Source organism: Takifugu rubripes, chromosome 15 (assembly GCF_901000725.2).
Source record: "Takifugu rubripes chromosome 15, fTakRub1.2, whole genome shotgun sequence".
NCBI classification, from domain to species: Eukaryota; Metazoa; Chordata; class Actinopteri; order Tetraodontiformes; family Tetraodontidae; genus Takifugu; species Takifugu rubripes.
The window spans coordinates 10800626-10818218 of NC_042299.1; the positions used below are offsets into that span (position 1 = coordinate 10800626).

Below are 17593 nucleotides of genomic sequence, written 5' to 3' on the forward strand. Positions count from 1 at the left end.
TTCTACACTTTGAGACCAACGGGTGCTGGACGACGGCCTGTTTTCTCAAATCTTCAGAATTTAAATCTGGAGAAACTTCAAAGTTTTATGTCTGAGGGTAAACTTAAGAGTTCTTGAGTTGAGGAATATTCAAAGTGCACAAATGCTTGTCTTTGTGTTTTGGCAGCAGAGGAATCTTGTGTGGAGCTGTAAACTAAAGCTATTTTAACACCATGCCTGTTTACAACCTGGAAGTTATTTATGTCCTGATGCAATGGATATAAACATTAACAATTTACAGAAACACTACACAGTATCTGATAAGATTTTACATCTAGTTCTGTGTTGCGAAATCTGTAAAACAAAGATGCAGGGTTGCGCACGGTTGTCTGCTAGATAACTGCTTAGAACTGTGACAAGGTCAACAATGGAGGAGCAATCTGGAATTATTGGTCTTCTTTCAGCGTACGGAGGCTTGGCCATGTGAGGAAAAGATGCATTATAATGCAATCAAACCGCATGTTTCAGCAGTGTCACACACCTCTGTGACAGGGTTTAAAGCCGCGTGTCGTCATGGTAACATGAATGTGTTTGGACTTGATTTATGGAAGAATTATTTATATTTGATTTAACAAGTTTTCTTTTCTTAGGGGCGAATTCTTGCAGTGCACCACAACTGTCTGGTGCAGAACCCTGAAGATGGAGAGAAAATGGAGCACGACTGCTTCAGTTCCGCTCTCTGTTGCAGAGATCTTGACTTTTTCTCCTTTCAGGGGACGTTGCTGTGATTGTCACCGGGCAAATTTAGGCTCTCATTAACATGGTTTGCAGCCAGGCGGCCCTCTGTGCAACAGAACAAAGGCCATGTTTGTGTGAGCTTTACACACAGAAAAATTGTGCAACAATTTACAGAGCAGTACACAAAGCTTTGTGCCTTTAGAACTGGGTGAAACACATCAGCGTTAAGGGGAAAGGAAGGAACTACATGTTCTGGCAGGTATTTAAAATGTAGAGAATGTAGCTAACCATCAGTTAAATGAATGAAAACAGGTAATTTACAGATTCTCTAGCTGGGTCCGTAGTTATAGTCCATCGTGAATTTTCAGATAATGAGAACTGCAGGCAGAAGTCACAGGTTAGCCTTTGATTTAGTGACAAGCTCTTACACAAAGGAGGTTTTTGAAGTTCTGCCCCAAAAGTGTCGCCTCGTGGTTGTAAACACAGCTGTGAGTGATGCAGGCTGCATTTAACGTGCCATAAACTGGAATTTCTTGCGCAACTGCCCTTAACACAGCTGTAGGTACACAAGTCCACTGTTACTAACCCTTCACTCTGTTTATCACAACTTTTTATGTATCAATACACCACAATGGTGTGACTATATAATCTTTTGTAATTGCATTTTTGGTATTTGTGTAGGTAACAAACTGAGGAGGTCGCAGAGCGGAACCCTGGGGAACGCCCCATGAAGGGCTATCAGCTCAGGTGTGTTGTTGCTGTGCACCTCAGATGCAACAGTTTAGTTTACTTTAAAGTCTTTATAGCATTTCCTGTTGTGGACGTATATATGTTAATGGTATACTTGTAACCTTTCCCCTACTGCGTCTCTCTATGCAAATATTTGGTATGCTGTTAGATCCTTCCCGTCTGAGCACATCTTTCCCCCTGGGCCATTTCAAGCATTACAATTTGTCTGAAAGGTGTACAGAGGCTTCAGAATCCTCGTGATAATAACTTTGCATGGAGAGGTTTCTTGTTTGCGTTCTGGTCCGTTGATCCTGTTGTTCTTGTATTCCTGCTTTAGTCTCAATGGTGTAGCTCAGTTACACGAGGCAAAATATAAATACGCTCTCAAGTACAAAATGTAACTAACTTGCCCTGGAGACGTGATGAAATTAGACGCTTAATAGGGAAATAATACGTGTAATATGTGTCACCTTTTGTCGTGTATTGTTTTGTTCCCTTTAAAAAGGGATCAGAATTCAAGATGCATCCAAATAGAGCATTGGGTTTTAGTGTAACAACTTCAGTGTAATTTAACACTCAAAAACTCCCATAAATGGAACTTAAAATATTACAGACAGCAAAAATCGTATAAAATAATGTTTCATTTAGAAGACCGGATCGTCTTTCGCTTTAATTTCTCTAGAAAGCTGACCACAAATGTTCAATACTGAGGAAAAATTAGCCAGGATTAGAAAACGTTACAGTATTTGAACACAGGTGAGTAATATCTATTGTATTAATAGTCAAACTATTGAGTTAAAACCATTCCATCATTTATCAAAGTGCAATAAATCAAGACAGCTGATTGTGATTTGATGCCCTCATGACGTCTGCAGGGTCAGAAGGCTTCATTCCCAGTTCATTCCCACTTTTCAGTGGATTTCCCCAGCAGCGACGGACTCGCAGCCCAGGGCAAAGACAATCCAAATCCTTGGAACTCAAGGGATTCTTTTTAAAGCCACATGTCGGCTATATCCATCAGTCGGCGCTGACCTCAGGGGTTGAGAGCAAAGTCCATCAGAATCAGCGGTGAAGAGGTAGAATTATAATCCTGGACCAGGGTACCATTTGTCTCTGCCACAATGGTGGGCTCTGGTACTGGGAACGCAAAGTGGAAAGCAACACCAGTGGACAAAATAAGAACTAAAATCAACAAAGTGAGTCCCCGACGTAGGACCAGCTGACTGAGCGAGAGCAGTTCTGGAGCTTTGCTGCTTTTGCCTTTGCTGCTCTCGGCATCTGGAGCAGTTCTGCCCGAGGCGGCGCAGTTGCCCTCTTCCTCCTCGTGGTCCGGTTTCAGGTCCTGTCTGTTGACCAAGCTGTACGCACCAGCTGTTGGAGCTTCCAGACCATCACTGTTGGCCTGCAGGGTGTAGAGATACTACGGTTACTGACAAGTGACAGCCTGATACTGTGTGAAGGCACTTACAGTATTTTGGTGGGTGCTGTTGTCGGGCACCAATGCTTCATTCACACTAAAGGGACACTTCAGAGCCGCAGCATCTCTCTGCCCAGTTCTTTTTTGAGCCTAGAAACAGTGACATCAACAAATGTCTCTTCGTCAGACCTGCACTCTTCTTTCCAAGAAATTGAAATGTGTCTTTTTCTCTTGATTTTCTTATCAAAAACCAATATTACTTCATGCGTGACTTTCTTCCAGTTGAGTTTGTAGAGCAGACCCAGGAATAAGCCCACCTGAAGGAAAGTGGAAATCAAGAGACCCAGCCACAGCCCTTCCAGGAGAAAGGAGAGAACAGTTGATTTCACTTGCTGGGAAAAACATTTTAACCGGACATATTTTTGAAACAAACACTTGGGAAACAGCTCAGTATGTACCTAACAGCTAATCCACTGATTTTATTATGATTCTTTTCTCATATTTAAATACATGCATGGTACTCTACTAGCAATGTGAAAATTGGGTCAGTCAGAAATTCCCCCTAAACAATCACAGAAAAAACAAAAAAACAATTCAGATTTAGTTGGTTTCTCTATTTCTTTTGCACAAGCAGAAACCTTGAGTTGTAACTGTCTTTTAAAAAAGGGACTTCACCAAAAATTGAGGTGGACACAAATACATAAGCAAAAATAAAGTGTAAAAATAGAGGTGCCGGTCATGTGATTCAGCTCCATTCAGAGAAGGTGTACCTGTGGCACCGATACGGGACAAACAAGCAGAGATCATTACCTACTGTTCTCATCTTAGCAGCAAACATCAGAGCTATTCCCACCGGGAGACCAATAACATAGTAGGTAACCAGGTTGGATAGGGCGACAACAGCCTGCATCCCAGAGCCAATGAAAATCCCAGTGGATGTGCACTGGAAATGCACAGACACAGACGGTCAGGCTCAGAGACGATGGGCTCAATGAATCATTGAGCATTCTCTAACATACCAGCAACGCGTCAAAGAACTGCACAAATGAGTAGACTGTGAGGTTTTCTGAGACGATCTCCACAATGTTTCTGCAGACAGTGAAGGAATATCGTCATTCCGAGGTTTCCTGAAGGATCCAGGGATCAGTGAGTGTTGTTCTGAGACTCACTCATCAGAGGTAAATATGTAGCCCAAGACGGACTTGCTGCTGAAGATGGCGATGCTCTGAGCCACAGCGAGGGTTCCTGCCGTTAAGGCGCAAAAAACAGGTTAACTTTTCCTGACAGATGTGACAATGTATAGTTCCTTTACAGGCGCTCCTCCGGTACCTGCCAGACCCAGGACCACTTTACAAATGAGCTTAGCCTTGGCAGTGTTCCCGGCCCCCAGCTCATTCCCAATGCACACGGAGGCAGCCGCGTTGATACCCAGAGGGATCTGCAAGGTAGGTAAGGTAGGTAGGTTAAAGGTAAAAGTTAAATCCCTATATGAAAACAAATGGTCTGATCACAATAATACACATACCATGTACATTATCGCTCCTATTTCTATGATCACATGCTGAGCAGCGAGGTCCACCTCTCCCAGTACACCTGGAGTTGTTTTTATAACCCCAAACAGTAAACACACAGTATTTCATTCAGTGAAGCCTGATAGCTTAGACGGTTAGAGCGAAAATAGAATTTTGGGCTCAGGAAACAGCACTAACCAGAAAGGAAACTTCCAACCTCCCAGAACCACCACTCAAAGCAGACCATTAGCATACTGGGAATGGCCAACTTCATGTGGGACCCCCACTCCTGCAGGCACTCAGTGCTCCAGCCTGACGGGTTTCACACAACAAGGGTTAGATTCGGCTCTGCAGCCTCCTGGAGTCGAGAATTCTGACACACGTGCTTGAGTCACCTCCCCACGTTTTGTGATATAGGTTCTTCCATCTGATGTAGCCGAATAAAAGCAGACAGATGACAATCTCAGAGAGGCTGTTGGCAATCGCCGACCCTCTGCAGAGACACAGGCCCCTCCACATCAGCTTTCGAGAGAGATCAGCCGACTTTATCTTCGTTAAATCTGCTATATTTGTCCAGCTGCATGCCAAATTGTCCCCCCACTTTTTCCCCCCTGGTTCTCCAACCCAACCAGAAGAAATAACAAACATCGCAGCTAAGCCTGCATTCACACAAACATCTTGATCCCCTCAGATCTCCCCCAGGGACATGTGAGTTGAGTAAACTGATGGAGCTAATAGCAGAAAGACGAGACACGACGCACTTACGTGACACCTAACTGAAGGCTGAAGATTAAAACATAGTTCGCTACCAAGTTGAAAATGTTTGCCACTGCGGCTGTGTACATCTGAGGGAGGGTGATTCCCTGGAAGACAACAAAGCTGCTCCGTTATGAATGTTTTGGACCATTTAAACTGTTGATTTGGATTTAATTTGATCAGAAAGAACCAGTAGATGCATAAAAGATGAGACTGTCAGCTTTGACTATACAAAATGATAATGAGCCAGAGGAAGCCTCCTCTGTCCTCTCACTTGGTTTTGCAGGTATGCAACTAGCAGATGGTGTAAGAACATGGCCTGAAGAGAGAGAGAAGAACCTCAATGTGCAGATTCTGCTTCTCAAACAAGTGCAATATGTCCCATTTATTGAGGAGATTTCAGTGAACTCACCGGAACAGCAGGAAGGAAAATCATCACATAAAGGTGGGCGATTCTGCGGAGGACGAGTTCAAAATGAGAAAACGACGGTTAAATCTGCTCTGTTGGTGGATTCATCGCATCACGATCCAGGATTAGGATTGAATTTTATTAAAGTCAATCGGTAATGGTGCCATTAAAGGGCAGAAGTGAGGAATTTACCTCGCCACCTGCTCCTTTTGGTGCAACAGGATCAATATGTTGTAGGAGTTAATGAGAAGAGCCCAACAGGGCAGACAAAAGAGCAGCACAATCAGCAAACTCCTCTGGAGGATAACGCCGACCTGCTTCATGTTCTTACTGCCAAATGTCTGGTGACATGAACATACAAGACCTCAATAGACTAGATTATTTTTAAAAAGTCAATCATATTATTCAGTGTCTTCATTTACCTGGGAAATGAGGGTGTCACAGGCCACAACCAGTCCTAGGCCCGTCGCAACCGTGGTGAGATTTAATGTCTGGGAGGAAATCAATCAGTCAAATTAGGGACCAAATTTGTAATATTGGTTTAAATTCTTTCATAATAAATATATATATAGAATTCTATCAACTTTAGCTATTCTATATATCATATCTGTCAATCTTCGAACAGTCTTTTTAAGTTGCAGTTCCACTTAAACTAAAGTTTGCTAAGAGCTTTAGCATCTATAGAAACAGGGCAGGGAATAAATATTAGATGTAATTGTAGACTAAACACAATTTAAAGATTGCATAGAATCCATCTGTTAAAGCCGTCCACATATTGGCATTTATTAGTACAATTTTGCAAGTGCAGCAGAGCCAACACAGCGGGTTTGAAGATGAGAATGGCACACAGGTACAAGCAGAGCAGCAAATATCTCTGTACCGCTGAGGCCAGCGCGTATCCAGCCAGCTCCGAGTTCCCGATGTGGCCACAGAATATGGTGGTCGTAAACTTGAGGAGAAAGTTCAGGATCCGAGACAACAGCTGCGAAAACAGGAAAAATTGGCTGGTTTCCAGACGGTCATCAATAACTGCACATCGGAGAGTTCCTCCTTAGAAGATTGTGGAGCTCTACCTCCAGACTGATTAGCGCTCGGTTCGGTAAAGCTCCTTGGCTTTGGTTGTGCAACTTTTTGCTGAAATGGTGAATTTCACCCAATCTCTACACCCAAAACGCATCTCTTATACATGTGTGAGCACCTATTCAGGGCTGTCTGAAGTCTGCAAGTGGTATTGTGCAGAACATCTGACCGTAACCCTGAAGCTCTGACACTTTTACTCACCAACGGTCCCGTGAGCCGCACCACCCTGTGGAGCTCCTGCCTGTGCTCCACGGTCAGCCAGCGTCCGATGCATGCGTGTCCAAATCCTCTAGAACCAGCCGCCTCACCCTCGTCTGGGCCTCCCTCGCCATCCTTGGCTGTGATCTTCCTGGCAGCGGGCCCGGTGCCCATTTCCGGGCGTGCGGGATCGTGGCAGCTCGATTTCTCCATTAAACCGCACAGAGGGAAAAGAGCAGTCGTGGCGAGACAGGAGAGAGGCTAAGGGACGGGTGGGGGGTGGAGGGCGGGGGAGGGAGTGGAGAAAAAGAGGGACAGCTAGGGGGACAGTGCAGGTTCGAAGCAATAGTCTCTGAAGTTATGGGCTTGATAGTGAGGTCGGAAGGAGAGCCAGGCTGCAAAAATAAGGAGGAAATAGAGGGGAGGGACAAAAAAAATCCAGCAATTGTCAAAGGTCAAAGGTTAAATGATCGCCTGGAAGCATATGGGTAGTCCAAGTGTTTGTCCCCAGAGAGAATGTGAGCATTTTTCATATTTTACAGCGCCTGTGAGATGCAGGGTTTAGTTCTAATCTGCTGAGGAATGCCCGTTTACAGGCTGTACACAAAGACCTCCGAAGGTGCGAGCTGTGCTGGCTTCAGCCATCACTCCGTCAGGCTCTTTGTACTGTTGTGAGGACTTTGACCACTCGGCTTTATCACAGGACGCTGCCTCGTGCACCAAACAGGCTGGACAGTCATCACACATGCAAACAAACAAGGATCTAACAGTATCTTCTAGGAATGCTTCTACCAGCATTCAGACTCAGAACCATGTTGATCTAATCAAAGGGTGGGGGGCAGATTCAGACCTGGCAGCAACCGGGGCAGTCAGAGAGGTGAGGAGACTATAAAACCAGCACCTAACCAAAGGAACAACAGAAAATAGATCAAAATCATCCGTCTGTAAAAGCAGATCCCAGGCTGTGCAGGGACCGAAGCTCCGTGTTGGATCGGCCAGAGACTAGGAAGAAGGGAGCCTTCGTGTGTGTTACGTTAAGTAATTGTACCCGTTAACAGAACTTTCTCCTCCCACAACTGCGGGTTACTAGTGTAAACACCGGTAACCTTTGATCCAACCTAAAGCCTGCTGACTGAAAAGAAATGGAACTGAAGTGAAGGTAGAAGTTTAATGAGAACAATGAAGGATTTACTCCGCATCAATGTGGAAAAGCATCTCACCCTGTAATTCCCACTGTTTAGGGAACAGAGATCTCTAAAGTTCCCTAAGCTGGCATTTTTAGAAAAAAAAAAAGTTTTGTCACCAGGCCAAGATTCAGTTGGATTCTTAACTTCTTTTATTGAGGAGTAGAACAACTTATTTCTGGCAGAAGGTTTGAGTCTATAAATAATTCCTTCATTGTCGGTTGATTCTGCTGCTCCCTTAAGCTAAAGTTATTCTAACAGTGTGTGCGTGTGTGTGTGTGTGTGTGTGTGCGTGCGTCCGTGTGTGTCTCTGTGTGTGTGTGTGTGCGTCCGTGCGTGCGTGCGTGCGTGTCTGTGTGTGTGTGTGCGCGCGTGCGTGCGTGCGTGTCTCTGTGTGTGTGTGTGTGTGTGTGCGTCCGTCCGTGCGTGCGTGTCTGTGTGTGTGTGTGTGTGTGCGTCCGTGCGTGCGTGCATGCGTGCATGCGCGCGTGTGTGTGTGCGTGCGCGTGCGTGCGTGTGTCTGTGTCTGTTTGTGTGTTTTGTGTCTGATAATCTCTGTTTTGTGCACCAGATTCTTCCACCCTTGTTTCTAAATTCAGTGCATGACAGGACCAGCTTTTGGTATCACCTGTATAGTCCAATTGGATTCATGCATTCATGCATGTGCTGTTTTCTTTGACAAGCATTCCACCTGTGGAATCCTTTGTGTATCAGTCTGTGATGAACAAGCCCTGAAGGATGGAAAGATGAGGAACGCAATGTTCAGGGGAGGTGCTTTGTCAGCAGTTTCCTGGAGGAGGGTCCAGCCCTTCTTTAAAGATCAGCCTGAAGCTCTTCAGAGCCATTTTCCACCGCCTGACTGCAGCGATCTTCACCCGTCCTTCTCCAGGCTCCCACCTCATCATGTGTGAGACCAGACATTCCTTTTCCGTCATCAGCCTGACTTACCAGGACGGCCAAGAGGGGAGCCCCTCCAACCCCGTTGGGTTCAACGACCAGGACTATGCACAGCTGAGAGACACCTGCCTCCACACGGGGAGCCTGTTTGTAGACAGCACTTTCCCACCTAACAGCCAGTCTCTGGGAGACCTGCCCGATCTCAGCAGCTGGCGCGAGGCCCAAGTGGAGTGGCTTCGACCACAAGTAAAATTTGTTCACAGCAGCTGGTTTTAATGGCAAATCTGAAATGTTCCTAAAACCGAGGAACTATTCGTATTCATTAAGATGCTTCTGCCCCTGGTGTTTTACAGGAGATCTTGAAATTACAAAATATCACAGACGAGGCCGTTTTCATCCTGGATGGAGCTTCGAGGTTTGACTTCAGTCAAGGCGCCGTGGGTGAGTAAGCATCAGCGCTTTGCAAAGAAGATGAATGCATTAATTAGTCAATTTGTTTGTTTGTTTGTTTGTTTATTGATCAGGTAACTGCTGGTTTCTGGCTGCGATCTCTGCGCTCACATTCCATAAAAGCGTGCTGGGACAAGTGGTTCCCACAGAGCAGTCTTTTGAGAACTACGCCGGGATATTTCACTTCAGGGTAATGTTAATTACCTCCGCCGGGGAGGTTGTGGGACTCCCACCCTTTGTTTCTTTCAGTTCTTTCTCAAGACTGAACAAGTGAGGAATGGATTTTAATGAAATTTTCCAGAAGCATTTTAGTGATGTTGCAGATTCCGGAGGGACGTTAAATTTTCATCTTCCCAAGCCAAGGGGCTCTGATCATAACACAACTTATGTAACAGCTTTGCAGTACCGATTCCTATATATTTATATGCCACAAATGTAACACACATGTGGGAAAATGACCTGCTTGGCGGAGGGCTGCACAGTCCCGGTGCTGCTTACCTAGTTATAATTAAAATAGTTAAAATACGTGTATGTTCGAATATGGCGGCTAACATTAGCTGCTTTGCTCGTCTTCTGGGACAGTTCTGGAGGTTTGGGGAGTGGGTGGACGTGGTCGTGGATGACTACCTGCCAGTGCTCGACGGAACTTTACTGTCTGTGCGCTCCAAAGGAGGAATTGAGTTCTGGGTGGCCTTACTGGAGAAAGCATATGCCAAGTATGAAACCCCAGTGTCCCCCGCGCTGCACAAACCTGAGGATGTGATAATTGATCTGTTTGACTTCCTCTTTTAGAGTGTGCGGTTCTTATGCCGACATGAACGCCGGGCTGCCTTCGGAGGCCTGCAAGGACTTCTGCGGCGGCATCAACATGATCTACGAGCTCAAGGACGCGCACACCGCCGGTCACGACGACAAACTGTGGCTCACGCTGGAGAGGGCCACAACAAGTCACGCGATGATCTGCTGCGGGACAGCCTGGAAGGGGGTAAACGGTTGCAACCTCTGCAGCCCTGCAAAGAGATGGGACCCACTGACATGTCCCTGCTTTGTGTTTGGCTCAGGACATGTTGCTGAACACTGTATCGCGCACCGGGCTGGTGGACGGCCACGCCTACACCATAACCGGGGTCACCAAGGTAACAATCATAACTTATTTATCATCTCCATCAAACATTTGTGTTTGAATTCCTCCTGAGGAGCCTGATGACAGAATAAGTTACATTATTGCTTTTAAAATCTGCCATGGACTCTCCCTTTAACATAGGAACCGTGACAGTTTAGGCCTTGTGTCTCCAGGTGAATTGTTTTGGGTGTGACGTGAAGCTGGTGAGGCTGATGAACCCCTGGGGCAAGCAAGAATGGAGCGGGAAGTGGAGCGACAAGTACTCAAACCTCTCATTCCTTCACAACAGTCCAGGGATGGTTGTCTGGTTGTTGGCGTCTGAATGTTTTGCACTTTCTCTGTTCTCAGGTCCAGCGAGTGGAACAGGGTGAGCGCAGAAGATCAGAAAAAGCGCAATAAAAGAGAGGACGGGGAATTCTGGTAATAATGAATAATCAGGATATTTGTATTTGAATGAAGATTGAGCTTGCTTTGTTCTTTGTGTTGTGCTTTTGGACGCCAGGATGGACCTGGAAGACTTCTGCTACTATTTCCAAATGTTGTTCATCTGCGGTGAGAATCCCAGCTTTATCGACAGGGACGTCGACTGTCGCTGGAAGTACCAGATCTACCAGGGCAGCTGGGTCGCCGGGAAATCCTCCGGTGGCGACCTGAACGACTGTCAGTCCGGTTTCTTCATGAACCCACAGTTGTGACAGCTGGTTTATGAGGCTCCAGCTGATGCTTCTCGTTACTTGTAGATACTTTTGACCAGAATCCTCAGTACCGCATCCAGGTGGCAGAAGAAGTCGAGGCAGAGAAGGGAGAAAGGAACGTGTTGTTTTCTCTCATGCAGAAACCTCAGCGGAGCCGACGCAGTCAGTCAAGGTTCCTCCCCATTGGACTGAGCATCTTTAAGGTTTGCACCCGGAACTTTAAAGTCATGAGAATTACAGCTCGAAATGTTAAAACATGCAGAAAATCATAGATGTTTGGTCTCACTCCATGATTCTGATGTTTAACCTTTTGAAGATTATTTGCTTACTAAATGTTCAACAGAAACCTTCAATGTCATAAATTTTAGGACTTTTTTCTTTTTCTCCCACATCCAACAGGTCCCTCCAGGGGTAAGACCATGTCTGTCCAGCACTAATGGTGCTCAGGAAGCAAACGCATCACACTAAATAAGAATCCTGTCGTCTTCAGACGCCTGAAGGTCATTTAGAGGGTGTTTTCTTCAAGAACAACAAGACTGTGAAGGATGGTCAGATGTACTACTATGAGAGGGAAATGACTGAGTTTTACAGCCTGGAGCCAGGAGAGTATGTGGTGGTCCCCTCCACCATGAGGGCTTACATGAACGCAGACTTCGTTCTCACCGTCTACTTCAAATTTGACACTGATCTCAGGTGAGGACGCTTCCGTGTGACAGGATTTATAAGCATTTCTGGTCCATATCATGATATTCTTGTCCACGTTCAGCCCACACGATGAAGACGGCCATCACAACCACACACCAGTCTCCCCTACGGTATGAATTCTGTAGTCAGGGCAGAATAAATGATGTAGACATCCTGTCTGATCCAGCAACTGGTTACCTTAGATACCAACTGATAAAGAAGAGGAGCCCATGGAGAAGGACGCCACCATCCTGTTTGAACGCTATGCTAGACAGGTGTTAATTGTCTTTCCCACACTTCACTACTGTCTTTTTTCCAACTTAAAATCGATGGGTGAGAGTTTATTTTGTTGTTTCCGTGCGTGTTGTCAGGATAAGTTGAACGCCAGGCAGCTCCAGAAGCTCCTGAATGAAAACTTTCCTCGAGGTGAGCCAGTTCACAGCTTTTTTAATTCGTTTTTTTAGCGATGTTGATTTGACCTCTGTGCCACAGGAACCTGGCACAACTTCTCTCTGGACAGCTGCAGGAGCTTGATCGCTCTGATGGATGTATCCTAAGAACTGCAGAGTCGAGTTAGAATTGTGACCAGGAATAAAGGAGTGATCCTTAACAGGCGAAGAAAACACGGAAGATGAAGATGAACATCTCCGAGTTCTCGGCTCTCTGGGAGAAGATCGACAAATTCAAAGTAAATTATTGTGTATTCTGCTAACGGTCTGCTGAAAAAAATTACAAGTTGTTGTGTTTATTCTGCAGAACCTCTTCCAAAGCTCAGATACAAACAGGAATAGGTACCTGAATAAGTATGAGCTGAAGAAAGCCCTGAGTGCTGCAGGTAAGTGAGCATCAATGAGCCTGTGAAGGTGCAGGAGATGAAGATGCTTCACGATGGCGCTTGTGTTTGTTCCAGCAATGGAGCTGAGCGACGAGACGGTGGACCTGCTGATGTACCGCTATTCCGACTCTGCCATTATGCCGTACTTGTCGCTCAACGGCTTCATCCCCTTCATGATGCGCATGGACAGGATGCTGAGTGAGCACCATGGCAACAGCAACGACGCTGAATTTGTGTACCTTTGGAAGGATTTCTGATTAAACAGTCGTTTGTTGTTTCTTCGTAGATGTGTTCAATGAAAACTCAGGTAAACACATGCACCTAAGCTTCGAAGAGGTAGGTGGATTTTCAGCTTAAATTCATTTTAAGTGTGCACTGTTATGATCCCTGTCCCTTATTATGTTCTATATTCTACACTGTACAACTGGACTTATTATTGGATGAAGCAATTTATAAATTATTTATTTTTTCTTTATCTCTGTAAAATGGGTTGGTCGTTGTGTTTATATATTTTAGGAGCACTTTATCAGACTTGCAATTGTTTAACTATTTTAAGGCAAATAAATGCTTTAAGATACTAACTATTCTCTATTTCTTTTGTTGCAGTGGTCCCATGTGTTTATGTACAACTAGAGTGATGCTGGTCTGGAGACAAAGGACTCTGTACATGTACATCTGTACATGTTCATGCTAAAATGGTCCCTGTTAACAGACAGTTGTAACGAATGAGACACCACAAACATTAAAGGCACTGGAGTCATTCTTGTATTCTCTTTACTGACTTAAAATGCAATTATCCATCCACCCTCAGATTAGACAACATTTTAAATTTACACTCACCCCTTTTCACAAGAATAAACGTTTATATTTACACGTGGTCTTTGTGTGCTGCGATACTCAAATCATGCGAGTAAAGTCTGCGAGCGCCCCCTGTCGTGTGATCTGTTACATTGCACGACAAAACAACACCAGCTGCACTGCAGCACTGCTGGAATTGTTGCAATTTAAATATTGCAAAAACAAAACTGAACTAGGATTTCATGTCATTGTATATTGGACAAAACAAAACACGTGATAATCTGCGAACATCATTTCTTCTCATTTGTGTATTTTTGCTCAGTCCTCATCCTTTTCTACGTAGGGCTTAGCAGCAGACCGAGTCATCTGTCGGGCCAGGTATCTCTCCCTCGCCGAGCTCACGGTCTGATCTGTGCTGCGCTTTGCAAACTTGCTCCCCTTCTCCTCCGTTTCTTCTTTCTCTTCTCCTTCCTGTTTTTGCTCATCTTTTACAGTGTCCTTTTCAGAATCTTTTCTTTCTCTCTTTGCTTCCTTCTCAGGCTCCTTTCTCTCCTGTCCCTGATCTTTGTCCTTCCTCTCGTCCTCGTCTGTATGTCTCGGCTTCTCTCTCTCCCCACTTTTCTCCCTCTCTCTTTCTCTTGGGCTTCTGTCTCTTCTCTGATGTCGGTCGTCCCTCTTTTCTCTGCTTCTGTCGTCTTCTCGGCTTCTGTCCCGGTCTGTCCTCCTTTCCCTATCATCTCTTCTTCCTCTATGTCTGTCATCTCTTTCTCTTTCCCGTTTTCTGTCCCTATCTCTGTCTCTATCCCTGTGTCTATCTCTATCCCTGTCTTTAGCTCTATCTCTATCCCTGTCTCTGTGGCTCTTCTTATGCCTGTCTTTCTCCCTCTCGAGTTCACTGTCTGAGGACGGCGACCGCTGTCTGTACTGGCGTTTTGAGTGTGAAGAGCTCAACGCAGATTTGCTGAATCCGGGCTTCCGCTCCTCACTGTCGCTGCCTGAACTTGGAGTTAAATCCTGGGATTTAGAGGACGGCTCAGGCTTAATACTGTCCACATCTTTTGGAAGGTTTGAAGGTTGAGACCTGTGGAGGCATACATACATTCTGTTAAAAAGGGCATCGGATTTGTTGTCTCCTATAGTAATTTAATCACTTTAATCACTGACTTATTTACTGACCGGTCTGGTATCGCTTCCTCTCCTACAGTCTGATTGAGAAAGTGTCGGTAGAAGCCGCTCAGATCTTTTTGCTTCTTCACATCCAAAGCAGCTGCACAACATGAAAACTCCAAATCATTTATTTTTCTAAACAAATAATGCAATTGTGAATGGAAAAAATGATAATTTTGTGCTTTAACTGCAATTGGAGAAAATGAAATCAATTTAAGAAATCAAGTTAATATATAAGCCTGATCTTTTTACAGGTAACACATATTTGGAAGGCCATGAGACCCAGTTCTGCTATTCAAAAATCTAGACTGAAGCCATGTGAAAGGCTTATGAAATATTTTATAATGTAATTTATGCTCAGCCTTGTAATTAAATAGCCGCCTCACCTTCCAGCGCTGCTGCTCTTTTCTCCCTTTCCAGTTCTTCCTTCTGCTCCTCCAATTTTTTCTTGTAGGCAGAGGTGACATAAGCCTCTTTATCAGCAAACTTCTCCCCTTCTGCTTCCCTTTCCTTCTGGATCTTCCTCTCTTCCCTCCGTTCTTGCTCTTTCTTTCGATCATCGACTGCTTTCATCAACTGATGGATGTACTTTGGCTGTAATAATGCAAAAATAATGCAAACAAAATATTTATCAGAACCCATACAGGCACAACGTTTGGAACCCCCATATGTCTCTGAAATACCCCATCAGGTTGCCAATGCACAACAAATTTGGATTCTTAGCAGAGTTAATAACCTGACATGAGCTTGGTATAACATAAGCTTATTTTAAAAATGGAGGAAGGTTTTAGGTTAAAAATTACCCTTTTATCAGAGCCATGCAAGATTTTCTGGGTTTTCTCCAGTCTCTGATTTTGAATTTCATCATAGACAGCATCGTAGTCATAAACAGTGCTGTCCTGTTCCAGGGCCTTCTGCATCTCTAAACGCGTCTTTGGGGGGATGATAGATGAGGAAACAGTTAGGTCAACCAGAAAAGTTATAGATTTATCCATAGATGTTTTAATGTTCCTCTCACCTGCTTCATCGTTTTCTTTTTGGCAGCTTCTTTTAGTAGACTTTGCCCAACTGTGGTCTAAGCAACAACATATGGCAAATGTATAGTTGGATGCAAACTTCTCACATTAACCTGTCATCAGCATAAATGTGACCGGCCTTAATAAATCTGTTGTGAACGTAAAGAGTGAATTACCTCCTCATCGGAGTCATCCCCAAACACGGAGGGTTTCTGCAGAACGGATGTTTTTGATAAACCTTTCTTCTGTGGCAAAATCAGCCCGTACCTGTCAATAAGAAAGCAAACGACTGTCGTGTAAAACGATTCAAAACTCGTCTCAGAATTCAGATGGAAATAGATGTTTCTGATGGAAACAACGCAAAAGCACGTTTTACAGCCATCAAATGTGCTATAAGGGGAGTGGAGCTTATAATTAAACATGTATTTCTACAAAAAATAAAGCCGAAAATAATGCACTGACAAGAACTACACCATAAAGGATGTAATATTTCTGTTATATGCATCGTAACCTTAATTTTGACGTCTCTATGACCAAGACTAACATTAGCATAACGTTAGCATGTCGATCTCAAGAAGTAAAGCTCTCGGGTTTACAATAATGAAACCATACAAACAAATAACGCTATGTCGACTTCTTGACAATGACTAAAACCAAAGTCTATTGAAGTATTTAAGACTGCCCCCAGTTAGTCAAATGCTATCATAATCACATTAACGCGTTTGCAACTCACTGTTTTGTAGGGACCGCCATCTTGCGCTTTTGACTGTGATACAGCTCAACCGTTTCGACACGGCGTCTTTACTAAATAGAAAATAATATTTTCTGTCAAATAAAGTTTTCCTTGTGGCCTAGGAAAATAATTACCGCAAGTAAAATATAAATTTTTAGATCCGGTGTGTCCTAATTTCATTAAATATATTGTATTGGGCGGCGGCGAATGTGCTGACACTCGACTTTCAGATACAATACAAACATGGTGAGCAAAGATTACTAACTCATTATAATATTTAACTACTCAAAACCATAACAAAGGAAGCAGAGCCTCAACAGACTGAGAGAAAAATAGCCAGCTAGGTATGTGTATGCCCCCTGGACTTAATCAAGAGGTGAGAGAGAGGAGGACTCAGGCCAAACTGTCTGCCCCACACTTGTCACCCTCTGCGGGGGCCAGGAGCCTTAAGCAGCTCCTCCAGCAATAGACACAGACACCTGAGGTGAAGCGCTTTTGCAGGTATTGCGTTCCATACAATCAATCTATAACACTGCACTATAACAACCTCACACCACTGTGACCCAACACTCCACACTTTTATGTCACACAGTTGCACTGATGTCCTAGTCATGCACCTTCAGGTCTTCCCATCCAAATGATTTAAACTGTGAATTTTCCTCAAGGTGGGATCTATAAAAGCTTGCAGCCAGACCATTGTTTTGATATAAACGAATAGGTAAAAGGTGTACAAATATCCAAGTATATGCACAAGTTAGGAAATGTTACATTTTTACACTTTAGCCTACTATAATTTACTGTGATACAACGTAAAAGAGCCATTTATTATGAATTAGAATTCGTTTTTTGGGTTGTTTAGCATCCTCTTAACATGGTCTGTGGCGTCTTTTTGGATTTTATTTATTAGAATGATCTATTTTTTAAAACAATTAGATCAGAGCTCATTTTTAATTAATGCCAAAGCTGCATTTCCATGACCGTCTCTGAGTGACTCTAAATCCAAACACCATTATCTGTGTCGTAATCTCCATCTCATCTCCTCTCTGGTCTCACTAATCCCTCCAATACAAACACAATGACCGAAGCTGCCCGACAGATGGATTAATGAACAGAATTTAAAATGTGACATTACAAAGCAAACCAAAAAAATTGGTAAGAGTGACTGGTCTACATTTTTTAAATTTTGGTTTCAAA

The 17593-nt window shown here is 44.1% G+C and overlaps 3 protein-coding genes and 1 long non-coding RNA gene across 6 annotated transcripts; 2 read left to right on the top strand and 2 right to left on the bottom strand.

Moving 5' to 3' along the window:
* The first annotated feature begins 900 nt into the window (after window positions 1–900).
* On the top strand, window positions 901–4093 carry LOC115252636 (uncharacterized). 2 transcript variants are annotated; one of them, XR_003890963.1, is made up of 3 exons: window positions 901–976; window positions 1399–1464; window positions 3959–4093. It is a non-coding gene; the product is annotated as an uncharacterized lncRNA (long non-coding RNA). The 2 variants fall into 2 exon arrangements; XR_003890962.1 differs by having other exon boundaries at window positions 915–1275.
* Window positions 1976–7168, bottom strand: LOC101070605 (multidrug and toxin extrusion protein 1-like). Its single transcript, XM_003971066.3, has 17 exons — window positions 6821–7168; window positions 6420–6521; window positions 5962–6030; window positions 5732–5880; window positions 5543–5585; window positions 5405–5449; window positions 5140–5237; window positions 4770–4867; window positions 4573–4686; window positions 4389–4456; window positions 4193–4301; window positions 4033–4108; window positions 3883–3952; window positions 3674–3806; window positions 3124–3218; window positions 2915–3013; window positions 1976–2848 (listed from the first exon to the last, which is right to left on the bottom strand). The coding sequence occupies exons 1-17, from the start codon at window positions 7028–7030 to the stop codon at window positions 2480–2482; spliced, it is 1947 nt and encodes a 648-aa protein (XP_003971115.2). The 5' UTR covers window positions 7031–7168; the 3' UTR covers window positions 1976–2479.
* A 242-nt stretch (window positions 7169–7410) lies between these two features.
* Window positions 7411–13453, top strand: LOC101070832 (calpain-1 catalytic subunit-like). 2 transcript variants are annotated; one of them, XM_029848333.1, is made up of 24 exons: window positions 7411–7694; window positions 7772–7841; window positions 8716–8772; window positions 8891–9144; window positions 9252–9339; window positions 9423–9538; window positions 9931–10064; window positions 10141–10333; window positions 10410–10484; window positions 10645–10730; window positions 10820–10891; window positions 10974–11131; window positions 11212–11369; window positions 11566–11577; window positions 11657–11859; window positions 11933–11981; window positions 12054–12125; window positions 12222–12276; window positions 12343–12398; window positions 12470–12538; window positions 12607–12685; window positions 12761–12883; window positions 12972–13021; window positions 13292–13453. In XM_029848333.1, exons 1-24 carry the CDS (start codon window positions 7563–7565, stop codon window positions 13316–13318), a joined length of 2388 nt encoding a protein of 795 aa, XP_029704193.1. In that variant the 5' UTR covers window positions 7411–7562; the 3' UTR covers window positions 13319–13453. The 2 variants fall into 2 exon arrangements, with proteins under 2 accessions (XP_029704193.1, XP_011609720.2); XM_011611418.2 differs by lacking the exon at window positions 8716–8772.
* On the bottom strand, window positions 13443–16548 carry nsrp1 (nuclear speckle splicing regulatory protein 1). Its single transcript, XM_011611419.2, has 7 exons — window positions 16400–16548; window positions 15843–15933; window positions 15669–15725; window positions 15454–15582; window positions 15037–15244; window positions 14660–14750; window positions 13443–14564 (listed from the first exon to the last, which is right to left on the bottom strand). The coding sequence occupies exons 1-7, from the start codon at window positions 16417–16419 to the stop codon at window positions 13802–13804; spliced, it is 1359 nt and encodes a 452-aa protein (XP_011609721.1). The 5' UTR covers window positions 16420–16548; the 3' UTR covers window positions 13443–13801.
* Window positions 16549–17593: the final 1045 nt, after the last annotated feature.